This window comes from Podarcis muralis, chromosome 1 (genome assembly GCF_964188315.1).
Source record: "Podarcis muralis chromosome 1, rPodMur119.hap1.1, whole genome shotgun sequence".
NCBI classification, from domain to species: Eukaryota; Metazoa; Chordata; class Lepidosauria; order Squamata; family Lacertidae; genus Podarcis; species Podarcis muralis.
In genome coordinates, this window is record NC_135655.1 from 130844396 (window position 1) to 130860237 (window position 15842).

At 43.6% G+C, this 15842-nt stretch overlaps 1 protein-coding gene across 13 annotated transcripts in view; it reads left to right on the forward strand.

The window, feature by feature from the left end:
* The window catches only part of AGAP1 (ArfGAP with GTPase domain, ankyrin repeat and PH domain 1), a 335950-nt gene that overhangs the window by 8174 nt on the left and 311934 nt on the right, over positions 1-15842 (forward strand). Inside the window, exon 1 of one of the 13 annotated variants that reach the window (XM_028702805.2) lies at positions 13729-15413. The exons of 8 other annotated variants lie outside the window; for them this stretch is intronic. In XM_028702805.2, coding sequence (XP_028558638.2) covers positions 14507-15413 — 907 coding nt within the window. In that variant the 5' untranslated portion in view covers positions 13729-14506. Of the gene's footprint in view, positions 1-13728; positions 15414-15842 lie in introns of those variants that run through there. 4 more of the 13 variants (XM_028702787.2, XM_028702790.2, XM_028702799.2 and 1 more) reach the window with 4 other exon arrangements.

Below are 15842 nucleotides of genomic sequence, written 5' to 3' on the forward strand. Positions count from 1 at the left end.
TGCGCAAAATTCTTTTCTGATTTTAGTGTGATTACACAAACACCCCCCACCTGTCTACCAATTCTTCTCAGAAATCAATTCTTGCCATCTAACCAAGAAGAAAGCTTTTTAAATAAATTTGTTTTATCAAATAAAATACTACCCCTTCCAGTCGTTCTGACCCTATATAGAGAGGGGCAGCACTTTTAAAAGCCAAGAGAATGTGGAGTAAATGAACAGGAAGGTACTCTGATGCAGGGTTCAATATTAGCCGCATGCCAGGTGCATTTTGTGATTGGGGATTGGTAGATTGTGAGCACTTTGAGAAATCTTGGTGCCTCCCCACCCAGCACGCAAGTGAGATTGCTGGCAGCTCCCTTCCCTTTACTGCTTTGCATCCCCCCCCCCGCCCCCCGTGAGATCGCTGAATGCCGCCTTCCAAGTGCCGCTTTGCCTCCTCCCGCAAACATTTAAGTTCAAATTCTAGCACCATATTTTACTCACACATACACACGTATGTCCGTATTTGTAAATATTAATTATTCAAATTACTATTTTGGCCACTACTGCAGGGGCTGGCCCCATTAATGTTTGTGGTGTCGAATCAAGAATTCTCAGTTAAACATCTGGCTAGTTCAGATGACAACCTTGAGCTAGGTTAAGAACTATGAGAACTGAAAGAGGAAAAGTAAACTTTATCCAGGGACAGTCTACATATATATTGGCCTATTCTTATCTTTTTTTCTTAATGGTGACATGGACCATTCATAACGTAAGAGTCTTCTTCACAACTGTGAGCAGGGCAGTGCGGGGGGGGGGGGTGAACCGGAGTGACGACAATTTACTATAGCAGTGTTCACTGCTCCTGCTCAGGCTGCACAGTAAAACCATTTTGGTTCCTGAAATTCCTTCTGATTGTGTAGATGAAATATAACTGATAGAATTCTACAGAATCTACTTTCAGGAAGTTTGTGGAAAGAATGTTTCCCATCCCTTCTTCCTGCCCACTGCAGTCATCTGTGCCTTTTGAGGGTTGGGAGGTCCTCCTGACAAAGTGGGTTGGTTTGCAGGGGCTACTGTGGGAGGGGGAAATCACCCCCAAACTCTGTGTGATTTTGTGCAATTCCCATCCCCTTTTGCCCCACCACACATTGTTCAGGAAGGGCCCCCTTGTACTCTGGAAAGGCTTTTCAGGCATAAATGCGGCTGAAGCATGTGGGGAGGGACAGGAAACTTATTCCATGCACTTTAAGAACCTCTTAAAGTTTTCCCATTCTTCCATCATATCAGAGTACCTCCCTGTTCCTTGCATTGCTGTACACACATCACACACTCTTGGCTTGTGTCTCTTTGGTTGCTGTGAAGTGAGACTACCACATTCTTAAAATGTTCTTGCTGTTCAGTAGGTATTGATGAATCATATGGTTAGATGTATTTCAGTTATGCCTTTTTTTTAAAAAATGTGAAGGGTTTGGGGACTAGTTCTTTGACCTTGAGGTAAAAGGTGCATTTTAAACAGTGTATCTGCTATACTACTAGATGACAGAAGTGCTGTGCATTTGTCCAAGCATTGTAATAATCTGGCGAAAAAGAGGAGAAATGCATATCTGAAGCCATGATTTTAACTCTAGATAACCAATTGTACTCTGCTACAACTTCAAATAGATTTTTATTCACGGATGCTACTGTGACATAATACCAAGTTCTTTATTACTGACACACAGATAACAAATAAGGTTGTGCTAAATTTAAAAATGCTGTAGCTCCATTAGTCAAAACAAAATAAAAACAAACCTTCCAGTAGCACCTTAGAGACCAACTAAGTTTGTTATTGGTAAGAGCTTTCGTGTGCATGCACACTTCTTCAGATACCATGTAGCTCCATTAGTTGCATTCAGGTTGAGACCGTGAAACACTTTCTTTACACTTGAAAAAAGCCAACTGCTTAAGTTTAAAGAATCACTTTTATTTAAGTTTTGCACTTTACATACTGTATAGATGAGTTTGTTTACGATACTTTTCCATGTTTTCAATATTTTCCCCCAAATTTTTAAAGTTTAAAATTGGGGGTTGTCTTATACACTGAATGTTGTAAGTAAGTAAGTAAGTAAGTAAGTAAGTAAGTAAATAAATAAATAAATGCCGCCATCCATATTCTCCCCCCCCCCCAGCCTCACCTCACTATTGGCCTCACAACAAACCCTGGTCTGGTACTCCCCCCACCCGGTTCCCTCAGCTGCCCCCTGGCTACCCAGACCCCCCATTCCTCAAGCGCAATCACTCAGGCAGCTCTGGCAGTCACAGCTCCTCTCAGCGGCGGAGGAATCCGCTCCGGCGCTTGGGGCGGAGTGAACCGCTCATAGGGACGGGGCGCACTGCGGGGCCTCTGGAGTCTGCCTGCCTCCCACTCAGCTGCCCTACAGCTGGGGGGGAGGCAGTGGGCGGACCATTTGGGCCCAAGGGGCAGAGTGCAGTTCGCTCCCCTAGATGTTTGAGAGTGGAGCAGAAAAAGGCAATTTGACATCTGCAGCATACGAATTCCCTCTTAAAGGGTTCTTTAGCTATGATTCTTGCAAGTGATGTTGTTTAGTCGTTTAGTTGTGTCCGATTCTTCGTGACCCCCTGGACCAGAGCACGCCAGGCACTTCTGTCTTCCACTGCCTCCCGCAGTTTAGTCAAACTCATGCTGGTAGCTTCGAGAACACTATCCAACCATCTCGTCCTCTGTCGTCCCCTTCTCCTTGTGCCCTCCATCCTTCCCAACATCAGGGTCTTTTCCAGGGAGTCTTCTCTTCTCATGAGGTGGCCAAAGTATTGGAGTCTTAGCTTCAGGATCTGTCCTTCCAGTGAGCACTCAGGGCTGATTTCCTTCAGAATCGAGAGGTTGGATCTTCTTGCAGTCCATGGGACTCTCAAGAGTCTCCTCCAGCACCATAATTCAAAAGCATCCATTCTTCGGCGATCAGCCTTCTTTATGGTCCAGCTTTCACTTCCATACATCACTACTGGGAAAACCATAGCTTTTACTATACGGACCTTTGTTGGCAAGGTGATGTCTCTGCTTTTTAAGACGCTGTCTAGGTTTGCCATCGCCTTCCTCCCAAGAAGCAGGCGTCTTTTAATTTCGTGGCTGCTGTCACCATCTGCAGTGATCTTGCAAGTGATACAACTAGTTAATTAGTATTGAATACATGCTGGATTGATAGCATGAATCGGATGTTTAATGACACTCAGTATAATGTTCTACAGAAGAATAGTAGCCTGGGCATGTTACGAGAAAAGTACATGAAAATAAACATAAAGAGTGATGCTATAAGGATGTAAATATGTCATTAGGGTGGGATCCAGAGGATTTCTGCTTGTAGAAGTCTGCCTAGTCTTCAAGTGACTTGGGAAGAACCTTCTGATACATCTATCTTTAGCGGAGTCAGCGGTCAGCGGAGTTGCAACCCCCCAAAGTGCCTTCTCAGTGAAGGCACCCTGGCTTTGGAACAGCCTCCCCGCCAAAGTTAGGTTGGTGCTGACTCTCTCCATCTTTTGTTACCAGCTGAAGACTTTCCTCTTCATCCAGGCATTTGAAGTAAGGGCTTTTCAGTGGCAGATGTGAGAGAGATTAGCAGTTGTATCTTCTAATTATGTGTTTCTCGTCATAATGCATTTTACTATTGCTGTCCACTCTGATAAAATTTATGATTAAGATACGGAGGGATTAAAAAATAAATTAATTAACAACGCTACAATGGCATCTGATGGAAAGGAAGGATACAGTTATTTGTTATTTCTTCGTGGCTTCTTTTTCTCTAAAGGTATTGATTAAGGTTGCAAGTAAAGTATGACGATGTTGCTATGAATGGTCCCTGTGCTTATTTTGCATATATTTAAGGTTAACTGAATTGTTGTTGTTACAGACTTTACCTTTTGCATTGCATTGCCATTTAATCCTGATGTTCACACATTTTTCTCTACACCATCCTGTGTGTGTATGCATATGTAAACATAATTGCAAACCTACCAACTGAGGTTAACAGTTCATATAGCTGATGAAGTAGCGGACTAGCCCAAGAGAGCTTGTGGCATAATAAATTGGTTAGTCTTTAAGGTGCCGCAAGACAAACAATTGTTTGTTAACATGATATATTATTATTAATAATAGAGATTTTTAAAAATCACTTGCATCAGTTAAGAGCTGCAATAAATCCTTCATAAATTGTGTGTGTGCGCGCAAACAGGGGGTATCCAAATCTAACTGGTGCAAAGGCATGGAAATTTTACATGTTCATTTGGGTGCTGGGGGAGCATTTAGAGTACCAGTTAGCTTGTGTCCCTGGTGTTACACATTGCTTGTTCCATTTCACTTATTTTCAGTAGTTTGATTTCCATGTGGATTTTAAAGTGGGGCACAGATGCACGTTTTTGTGTTTAATGCATGTGCATAATTATAAGTGTAAGATCACAGTAAATAATTCATGTCAGTTGGGGTCTTGCTGCTTATAATGAGTTCTCATGGGCAAACCTGGATTGCTTAGCTTCTTTCAGATACATGTAATACTTTATGCTTCCTATTGGGTAAAACTGACACAATCTCATTAGCTGTTAAGAATGAAATGGGAGAGAGTCCATAGAATTTCTAAATTTTCAACTCTCATGAAAGAGGCAGAAACGTTTGGACATGATATCCCGCCTTTCACTCCCCTTAAGGAGTCTTAAAGTGGCTCACAATCTCCTTTCCCTTCCTCCCCCACAACAAACACTCTGTAAGGCGAGTGAGGCTGAGAGACTTCAGAGAAGTGTGACTAGCCCAAGGTCACCCAGCAGCTGCATGTGGAGGAGCTGGGAAGCGAACCCGATTCACCAGATTATGAGTCCACCGCTCTTAACCACTACACCACGATGGGTCAGGTAACAAACACCAAACATATCAACCTGTTGGTTTCCAACACAGCTAGTAAGCTGATTAGAATTGTTGAGTTGGAAGGGACACCCAAGGGTAATCTGTTCCAACCCCCTGCAATGCAGGACTCTTTTGCGCAAACCAATAACCCTGAGATAAAGAGTCTCATGCTCTACTGACTGAGCTGCCTCAGCTGTCAATATACGTTGGGTTCTCTTGTGATTCTCTAGTCTGTGTACAAACATGGGAATTCGAGAGAAGTAGCCCTGTTTTTGCTTCTGTAAACTAGTTGTGTTTTTAAAAGTTAATTGTGTAGTGGTTAAGAGTGGTGGACTCGTAATCTGGTGAACCGGGTTCACTTTCCCGCTCTTCCACATGCAGCTGCTGGGTGACCTTGGGCTAGTCACACTTCTTTGAAGTCTCTCAGCCCCACTCACCTCACAGAGTGTTTGTTGTGGGGGAGGAAGGGAAAGGAGAATGTTAGCCGCTTTGAGACTCCTTCGGGTAGTGATAAAGCAGGATATCAAATCCAAACTCTTCTTCTTATTGTCACACAAATCTTATGGGCAAAATTCAGAAAATTGGATAACTGGAGACAGGATTTAAACGGTTGAATATGTGATCAGGATCAACTGACAGAAGACTATTTTGTTATGTGCTGGTTTTAATGAACCAGTATGTTTAACACATTGGTTTTCGGGTTGGGAACCTCCAGCCACTGGGCCAAATTAGGCCTAATTTGATTCACAAGACTATTTCCTCAACCATGCCCATTTGTGACGTTGGGGACAGGGCAGGTGAAGAACACCAAACTGGAGCATTAACACCTACTCCCCATTGTTCCTTGACAAGCTGTTTGGAAATTCTGTTGTGCAGCTCATCCCTGTCCAAAACGGGGATTGATGTATGTGCTGAAATTGAATTTTTGTCAGGACAAAGTCTATTAAATGTTAGTACAGTTCCAGTTGTAGATACCTTGTGTTCAAATGGATGTTACTTCCAATTGTTTGGCTGAGACTTCCAAGGCAACTAGAACAAAGCTTCTAGTCAGAAAACAACCTAGTGATTGACAAGTTTTATGCAGATAAAAATATTTTTGTCTAATTGTGCAAATATTCTGCTGCCAACAACATTTGATTCCTGAAAATACCTCAGTTAAGTATAAATAACATATGTTGTAGCTCTGTTTTCTCTGAGGTATATCTTGGCCATCTGCTATATCTGGAATTGGACTTGTGTTCTACATGCTGCAGAAATCTGTTCTCCCTAAATAACTTTAAGGAGTTGATAGCTAATAAGGTGGCCTAATTCAGAGTTATCAGATGTATTACTGTAGATTAGCTATATCATTGCAATATAAAACAACTTGCATACAAGCAATTTTAGATCCAGGTATAAAATAATCTAGGCAAGCACGATACAGTACTGTTCATGATCAAGGACCAAATGTTCCTCTCCTTAGACACTTTATTTTAGGGATTTTTATAATTATTTGTTTTACATGAGCACTTAATACTGATTTTGGGATACACGAATTGATACATTTCCTGACACATGGACTTGAAGCAAGGGATATTCATTCCATGATGTATAGAAAATAGTATATGTGTTCTTCTCAGTCATTCTGAATATTATGCCCAGGAGTTAACCAAGTGTTAACTTAAAGTGTGTACACACATCCCTTCTTCAACCTTACATTGCTACACGACAACACTTTGTTTAGCCTGTTTCCCCCACCTTTTATGAAATTGGAATGTCTACATTATAATCTCTAAAAATTTCAGTCTCTATCTCTCTCACATACTGGTTTCATTTGGATGTCACAATAAACCATTGCTTATTGTGCTGTTCAGTGAAGGATGAGATGTAAATAAAATAAAACAATTACCTTGGTGAATGGTCTTGACAGTCTGAATCTTGATGTATATCTAATCAGTATTTGATGTTTTTCCTTGTATTTTTATGTTAAATTTTTGAATGAGTGTAAGGCTACGACTCACTTATCTGGGATTAAATGCTGGTAGCTTGATTCTTGGATAAAAAATATGTTTATGGAAAGGGGAAAGACTGGTTGCACAAGTAACCTTTCACTCATGCAATCATATGCCATGTGTGTATTTATAAAATGAGGGTTGTACACATGTTGTGGTTGTTACACTGGTAGCTAGTTACAGAGATTACATAGTTTAGGCATAAAATGAAAGCCAGATGCAAGATCCAATTGTTTCAGTTGAGTAAATGGTGCATGGTTTCAAGAACTAGAAATGTATGAGCCTGAAGATAAAAACAAGCCAAGTCTAAGAATAATGCATATACATACAAGTCTGCGTGCACACACACAAACAGCACATTCCTTTCAGACTTCAAGAAGTGACCTACATTTGGCTTGCTTCTGGCTATCTTGAACACCATCTGATTCTATCAGTGTGTTTTCTTTAAATGGAAAATATCTAGAGAATCTTATCATCCTTTCAACTGAATCAGCCAGAATACCTGAATTACACTGCGTATTGAGTATGTTTGTGTACAGAATAGAATTTATTTGTTATATAGATAAATGGTGTTGCAGTTTTTCTTTTGTTCATTTTTGGCTGTGATTGGTAGGCATCTGGCTAATTTAATTTGCAATCTTGTAAATTAATAGAGTGGCGACCTCTAAAACAGCCTTTTAAACAAGCCCACAAATGTTACTAACCTACACAGAAGAAATTTCATGTGAACAAACATGAAATATACATATTTCTAATCTACAGATGCTAGGCTGGTGCTTCCATGCAAAGTTGCCCTGAATGATTTCTCCTCTCTTAATTTCATGTGCTATTCTCTTTCTCATGGACTCTTGACTCCAGTTAAGGGGAAGTAATAGTACGGCTCTATTCTTCCTTGATCAGACCACACCTGGAGTTCTGTGTCCAGTTCTGGGCACCACAATTTAAGAAAGATACAGTATTGACAAGCTGGAATGTGTGCAGGAGGTCAACCAAGATGATCAAGGGTCTGGAAACTAAGCTTTATGAAGAATGGTTGAGGGAATTTGGTATGTTTAGCTTGGAGAAGAGGAGACTGTTGTAGAGTTAGAAAGGCTCTTGAGGATCATCTAGTCCAACCCTCTGCAATGCAAGTCTCTCCACTAAAGCATCCATGGCAGATGGCCATTCAGCCTCTGCTTAAAAACCTCCAGTGAAGGAGAGTCCACAACCTTCTGAGGGAGTTTATTCCAATGTCAAACTGCTTTTACTGTCAAAATGTTCTTCCTGATATTTAGTAGGAATTTCCTTTTTTGTAATTTGAATCCACTGGTCTGGGACCCAACCTCTGGAGCAGGAGAAAAGAAGCTTGTTCCCTCTTCCAAGTGACACTCCTTAAGATATTTGTAAACGGCTATCATATCTCCCCTCAGTCTCCTCTTTTCCAGGCTAAACATACCCAGCTCCTTCAAATGCTCCTTGTAAGGCTTGGTTTTCAGACCATTTATCACCTTGGTTGCACATGTTCCAGCTTGTCAATATCCTTGGAGGATGGAGCAAGCTTGTTTTCTCCTGCTCTGGAGGGTAGGACCTGTACCAATGGCTTCAAGTTACAAGAAAGGAGAATCTGACTAAACATCAGGAAGAACTTTCTGACAGTAAGGGCTGTTCCTGCATCGCAGGACTTGGACTAGATGACCCTCAGGGTCCCTTCCGACTCTACAGCTTTATGATTCTAGAAGGTAAACAAGGATCCAGGTCAAACTGTCTGGCAAATACAGTTCTAGACACCTTCCTAGATTTCATTTGGAGTCTACTCTTCAAGTTCCTGTGAAGCCCACTTAAAGGTTGGGAAATTTCTTCTGGTAGGTTGAAGGGTAGGTGGGAACTGTTACTTCTTTAACGTTTTGCAGCTTACAGTACTCTCACCATGATCCATTGACTACACTGAATTGATGATGAGATGGATTCTGGATGGAAGTTGGTGTCAGTCTCCTTAGCAAATGTACACAGTCTCTTCTACCCTTTCATTATATAGCCTTTTCCGTATGCTGAAGATGCACTTCTTTACTTTGGCCTTTGACACTTAAGATTTACATCTTCAGGACCTGTTCTAGTTGTGATTCTAATTTGTTTGAAATGGTTCTTAATGTTGTATTTTACATTGACGTAATCCTCAATGGGTGGGGCTTTTTCTCATCAGGCTCCATTTCTTTGCATCTTCAAGTGGCTGGGGAAACACAACCAGATGGGCTGGGTATTATTATTATTACTATTATTATTTGTAACTGGTTTTTAATCTATGATTTGTGACTTTCTTCTATGTTATTTCTGTCATTTTCTGCTAGTACTGCTACTTTGTTATATATTTAATTTATCTGTTTAAAATTATTTCTTTTACTGTTGTATACCACATCAATTACTAGAAGCATGTATTAGGCAAGTGAGCATTTATTACTTACAATTTTTGTGAACAGCAGGGGCAAATTTTGCCCCAGTTGTTTTGTTGCTGCATATCTACATTGTTGATATTGCTTTTTAAAATTTAAACCTTGATCCACGTTTTTGACTCTTAAGAGGTACAGTGGTACATCGGGTTACAGACGCTTCAGGTTACAGACTCCACTAACCCAGAAATAGTACCTCAGGTTAAGAACTTTGCTTCAGGATGAGAACAGAAATTGCGCTGCGGCGGCAGCAGGAGGCCCCATTAGCTAAAGTGGTGCTTCAGGTTAAGAACAGTTTCAGGTTAAGAACGGACCTCCAGAACGAATTAAGTTCTGAACCCGAGGTACCACTGTATACTAATATGTTCAGATAATTGTTTTAAATTCTGTCGAAAACAATTGCATTATTAGTCTTTGGAAATGTTTTAAGAGCACAGTTAATATATGGTTTATTTCTTTATTCAAATCCTGAGATCCATCAGCTGGAGTTAGATGCAAAATAATGGCTAGAATTAGCAGAACATAAGAAACAAATGTTAGACAATATTTTTTGATTAATTAATGTGTTAAGAATGGAGCCCTGCCAGAAGATGTTCACTTTTACAGGCATCACTTAAAAGCCAATAAATATTGCCAGATTCAATAGATCACTTTCCCAAGTAAAAAAATTCTCAGGTTGTGTATTCATTATTGCCAGTGTATCAAGTGTGAATGCTTGTATTATTAAGTATTCTTGCAGATACTGTGTATCAATGGAAAGATAATGAGGAATGTAATGCAATGAAGTTTGTTCAATTATCTGTATTCTATCAAAAGCTATAGGCAAATAACCAGAAAAAGGAGTGTTGAGAGCCAATCAGGTGTCATCTTGTTTCGACAATACACCTCATAACACCACTTTTTTTGGAGTAATACTACAAAATTATATATCAATGGAAAGATAATCTAGTGAAGAATGTAATGTAATAATTTTTATGAAAGATTATTTATTACAACATAAATAAGGAGGACATTTGTCAGTGTGTTATATGATTGCTATCAAGTTGGTTGGGGTTTTTTGTTCTTTCATTTAGTGAGCTTGTAAAACGTAATAAAATTAAAGAAATGGTGCAAAAAGTTGACTGGTCACCCAGAAAGTGATGTAAAATAGTAATTTTAAGTGAACAAGGCTACAGTTATGAAGAAATTAGAAGAAAAATCAGTGGAAACTTAACCAAAGGTGGCATTTCTAAATTTTTGAAGAGGTATAAGGAGACTCAGTCACTACAAAATCAGACTGGTAAAGGCAGGAAAGGTGCACAACAGCAAGTGACGATAGAAGAATTGAGAAACTGTGCCTACCTGACAGAAGAAAATCATCTGGGTGTATACAGTGGTACCTCGCAAGACGAATGCCTCGCAAGACAAAAAACTCGCTAGACGAAAGGTTTTTCCGTTTGCGAGTTGCCTCGCAAGACGAATTTCCCTATGGGCTTGCTTCGCAAGACGAAAACGTCTCGCGACTTTGTTTCCTTTGTCTAAATAATAATTCGCAAGACGAAAAATTCGCTAGACGACAAAACTTGCGGAACGAATTAATTTCGTCTTGCGGGGCACCACTGTACAAGATGACATGGCACAATGTAATATGAAGTTGAGTGCAAGGACTGTTTGGCTCAGACTGCAGGAATATGGTCTAAATGCTAAAATTCCAAGGGAAAAGCCATTGTTACCACTCAAACAAAGGTTGAAAAGATTAAACTGGGCTAAAACCCATGTTAACTGGACAGTGGAACAATGGGACAGTGTTATTTGGAGTGATGAGACGCAAATCTCCTTGCTTGGTAGTGGTGGCATGTAATACATGAGGGCGAGTATCAGAGAAGATTTACATTCTACTTGCCTTGCACCTACCATGAAACACCCAGTTAGTGTTATGATCTGGGGTTGTATGACAGCAAAAGGTGTGGGCAGAAATTGTGTCAATGGGAATATAAATGCCCAAAAATACATAGCCCAGACATTAACCCAGTCAAAATGGAGTCGACTAAAGAAGCTAGTCAGAAGCAACCTAGCAATAAAACCCAATTAATAGAGGCAATAATTCAATCTTAGTTTCACATTATTACAGCTGCAGAACTAAAAAACTTGGTTCACTCCCTGGGAAGGCTAAAGGTCACCCAACTAAGTATTAACTGACATGGTGAGAATTTTTGTATATCTCATTTTTTCTTTGTGTTCTACGTTTCTTCTTTATGAATGTTGTTGTAATAAAAAAATCCTTCATAAAAATTGTTGCATTACATTCTTTATTAAATTATCTTTCCATTGATATATACTTTTATGGTATTACTCCAAAAAAGGTGGGTTTATGAGCCATCATTGCCAAAACTAGATGACACCTGATTGGCTCTCTAAACACTGGTGTATGTAACTCTTGAAAGGGGTGTGTGCATATAGAGAAAGAGAATCATACCTCTGAAGAGACTGAAATCTTTGAACACTGCATTTTTACTTGAAAGTCTTAATGCTGCTGATTGAATAACCAAAAGCTGATGAAAAATTACATTGCCTCAAACTATCATTGTTGGGTCCAAAAACAAAAAAACAAAACTTGTATTACTTCCAGTACCAGGGACTGTATTACTAGTTGCTGAGGAACAGGAGTGGAAGAGGATCATGTCCTGCTTTGGTAATAAAATGCTGGAGTAGATAAATAGGCCTTATATTTCTTGCTTAAATATGCAAGTGTATGGCTCAAATTAGTCAAGTAATGTTAATAACACCTGAAAAAGGCAGGTGTGCACAAAATCAAGTTTCTTGAGGACCCCCAGTATCTATCTATCTATTACTGTGATAGCTCGGCTTCCCTTGCGAAATTGGGAGGCTGATTATCTCTCATATATATGTGTATGTGTGTGTGTGTGTGTGTGTGTGTGTGTGTGTGTGTGTGTGTAATGTCCAGTAGCGCCTTAGAGACCAACTAAGTTTGTTTTGGAGGCTGATGTTTGAGATACTGAGTGAAAACATTGAATGTGGCTTTTTAAAAAAGCATAAAGTGGTTAATTAAAATTGGCATCCTCCTAAAGTTCCTCATGGATACAGTGGTACCTCGGGTTAAGTACTTAATTGGTTCCAGAGGTCTGTTCTTAACCTGAAGCACCACTTTAGCTAATGGGGCCTCCTGCTGCCGCCACGCCGCCACCGCAGCACGATTTCTGTTCTCATCCTGAAGCAAAGTTCTTAACCTGAGGTACTATTTCTGGATTAGCGGAGTCTGTAACCTGAAGCGTCTGTAACCTGAAGCGTATGTAACCCGAGGTACCACTGTATTTCTATTAATACTCTTTTTAAAACAGAAAAACTAACTATCTTTCTTTGTGACTCTTAACACAATATTTCAGATGAACAAGATAGAACAAACAATGCAATCTGTGCACTGAGTTGGGGCTGTAAATTATCAGGGCCATGGGCATAGCCAGGGTTTTTGTTGGGGGAAGGCCGAACCTCAGTTTGCTATGTATTTTAATTTATTTTCATTGATGGGGGGAGCTGCCTCTCCCAGCTCCCCCTTGGGTATGCCTATGATCAGGGCCATCCAGAAACTGGTACCCCTTTCCTGCAAGACTGTTAGTAAAGGATCTAGTTACAGGCAAGTAGTCGAAACAAAATTAAGGTGCTACTGGAAGGAATTTTTTTATTTTGTTAGTAAAGGAGTATAATTCAGCAGCAATCAAAGGCTTCAGACCTGAGCACACTTAACTAGGGAATAAAGGTAAAGGTACCCTTGCCCATACGGGCCAGTCGTGTCTGACTCTAGGGTTGCGCACTCATCTCACTTAAGAGGCCAGGGCTGTCCGGAGACACTTCCGGGTCACGTGGCCAGCGTGACTAAGCTGCATCTGGCGAGCCAGCGCAGCGCATGGAAACGCCGTTTACCTTCCCGCTAGAGAGCGGTACCTATTTATCTACTTGCACTTAAGGGTGCTTTCGAACTGCTAGGTGGGCAGGAGCTGCGACCAAACGACGGGAGCTCACCCCGCCGCGGGGATTCGAACCGCCGACCTTACGATCAGCAAGTCCTAGGCACTGAGGTTTTACCCACAGCGCCACCTGCGTCCCTAACTAGGGAATAAGTACTACTAAATTCAGAATTTATGAGTAAATATATTTAGGATTGTTTTATGTAACACTTTTATTTAAGCTAGTTTCAGAAACATTCTGAAGAAATTGGAGTTTTATTTGCTGTGGTAGTTCAGTAGCTTTATTACTAAGATTAAAAGCAGATTGCTAGCTTTTTGGTTTCACAAAACCTGGTTTTGTTTGACTGGTATGGAACTGACAAAACAAACCTGGCCCTTACAAAATAATTTTAAAAAATTAAGTCTAGTAGCACCTTAGAGACCAGCTAAGTTTGTTCTAGGTATGATGAGCTTTGTAATTCCTGCCCTTACAGTAAGTAATTCCTGCCCTCATTCTCTTGGGCTACTTTATGTTCTGGTATTTGCAAGCTAACTCATTCCGCAGAGAAGCTGTGTTCCACTCCGGAATTTGCCTTTTCTCCCCGTTTCTTGAGACGAAGCTCTTTAGGATATCTGCTGCTTTCCGATACTGGGAGACTGTAGTACATTATGCTGATTGCAGGCGAGGAACGTGTTTGTCTAGGAGTCGGATTACGCTGAGGCATCCAGCGATTGGTGGCCACGGGGAATTATTATTATTTTCAGCATCGTTCTTCCTTTTGGGCGACAGTAGATTGCAAGGATAATACAGGGCCGGCGCTTCATTTAGTATATTAAGCGGACGAGATATAATCGGATTTGCTCTGCAAAAAGGGCACAATATGCGGACGGGCAATCTTCTGTAAACAATAAAACCGAGGAGGGCGGCTGCTGCTCCTCCCCTCGCTAATCCTCTCCGGCGCTGCTTCCAGAGATCTGCGGGAGGAAAGCTCGCTCTGCTCCCTCCCGACCGCCCCGGCTTGGATTTGGGGTGGTGATGGTGGGCGCGCGTGGCCGGGAGGCAGGAGAGAAAGGGAGGCTCCGTGGGGCGGCTGTTTCATAGGCGGGCGCTGTCGACATGGAGCGATGCCGTTACCTCCCCAGGCAGCCGAGCCGGAGGAGGGAAGGGCAGCCGGAGCCGCCGTGCCTCCCGAAGTGACTGCAGGCGGAGGAGATCGCCGCCGGAGGAGAGGCAGGGACAAAGGACCTGGCCTCGGTTAGTCCCCCGCGGCGGGACTGGAGATGTACCTCCTGGACAGCAGCGACCCGACCTCCGCCCCTTCCTCCCCGGGCGCCGCGGAGCGGGGGACCCCCCAGCGGAAAACGGTCTACCGCATCTCGGTGACCCTAGTGAAGAAGGAGCCTCTCGGCTCGGCCGCCGTGCCCCGCGATGGCTTCCTCCAGCAGCAGGAGGAGAGCGCCGGGGCTGCCGCCGGGCACGCTTTCCGCAGCTCGCGGGCCCTCAGCACCGGGCAGCTGGAGCTGGGCCGCCTGAAGGTGACCAGGCGAGCCGGGCTGGGCTTCAGGTGGCCGCCGGCAGAGGCGCGCGGGAAGAAGGACTCGGCGCCCGAGGGGGCTGGCCGGCGTCCCCTGCGGGGCTCGCAGCAGCAGCAGGAGGAGGAGGAGGCCGGCCCCGCGGGGCTCCCGAGACACTCGCCCGCCGAGGAAGCGGCCCCCGGCGGCCTGGGCCCCGCGCGGCGGGCGGCGGCGGCGGCTCCGCTGCGCCGGAGCTGCAGTTTCCGGCACTGGAGCGGCGGGGAGGCGCTGCGGCTGCGCGCCTTGGCGCGGACCAAGCGCCACAGCAGCTCGGGCTGCCTCTCTCTGCCGGCCGGCGGCGCGGGAAGGTCGCTGAGCGCCGGCAGGCGCCCCCCGCGGGCGGGGGCCGAGGCGGGCGGGGGCCCGAAGAGCCCGGCCGGCGAGCTGCAGGTGCTTTCGGAGCGGCTGGGGGCCTGGGAGAGTTCGGCCGGGAGCGTCGCCTCTTCGCCCGAGCGCCGCCTGCTGCGCTTCTTCAGCGGGGTCTTCTCGCCCTTCGGGAGCCCCCTGGGCAGGTCTCCCCGGGCCCGGGCGGGGAGCAGCAGCAGCCTCCAGAGAAGCGCCGGCGCCCGCGCGCAGTCCAGCACCGAGAGCCTCGCGGAGCCCCTGAGCAGAGGTGCCTCCCGGGTTGGGCGGGGACGGGGGCTGGGCGAAGGGGGCGGGCAGCACTCGGGCGAAATGCTGACCCGAAAGGGATGCCCTTTCTCGCATGGGCATTCCTGCACCGGTCCATAAATCTGCACTAGTCGTTGAGCTTGGCTCCTCAGTGTTGGGTCTTTCTATTGGAGAGCAGGAGAAGAGCCTCTTGGTTTCTTTATATAGGTTACTAGGTCAGTGAATCCTCACAGTAGCATGCACACCCTTTGTCTTTGTCAAGTATTGCTTTTCTTTTCTTTTCTCTCCCCCACCCTCACACATTTTTTGGCAGAATCCTGCTCTCCTTGTGGTTGTTAATGTTGCTGTTGCTGTTGTTGTTGTTGGTGGTGGTAGTTCAGTAGGACACTCCTAAAGGGCACTGTAGGTTCTTTTAACTTGTTGGAATAAT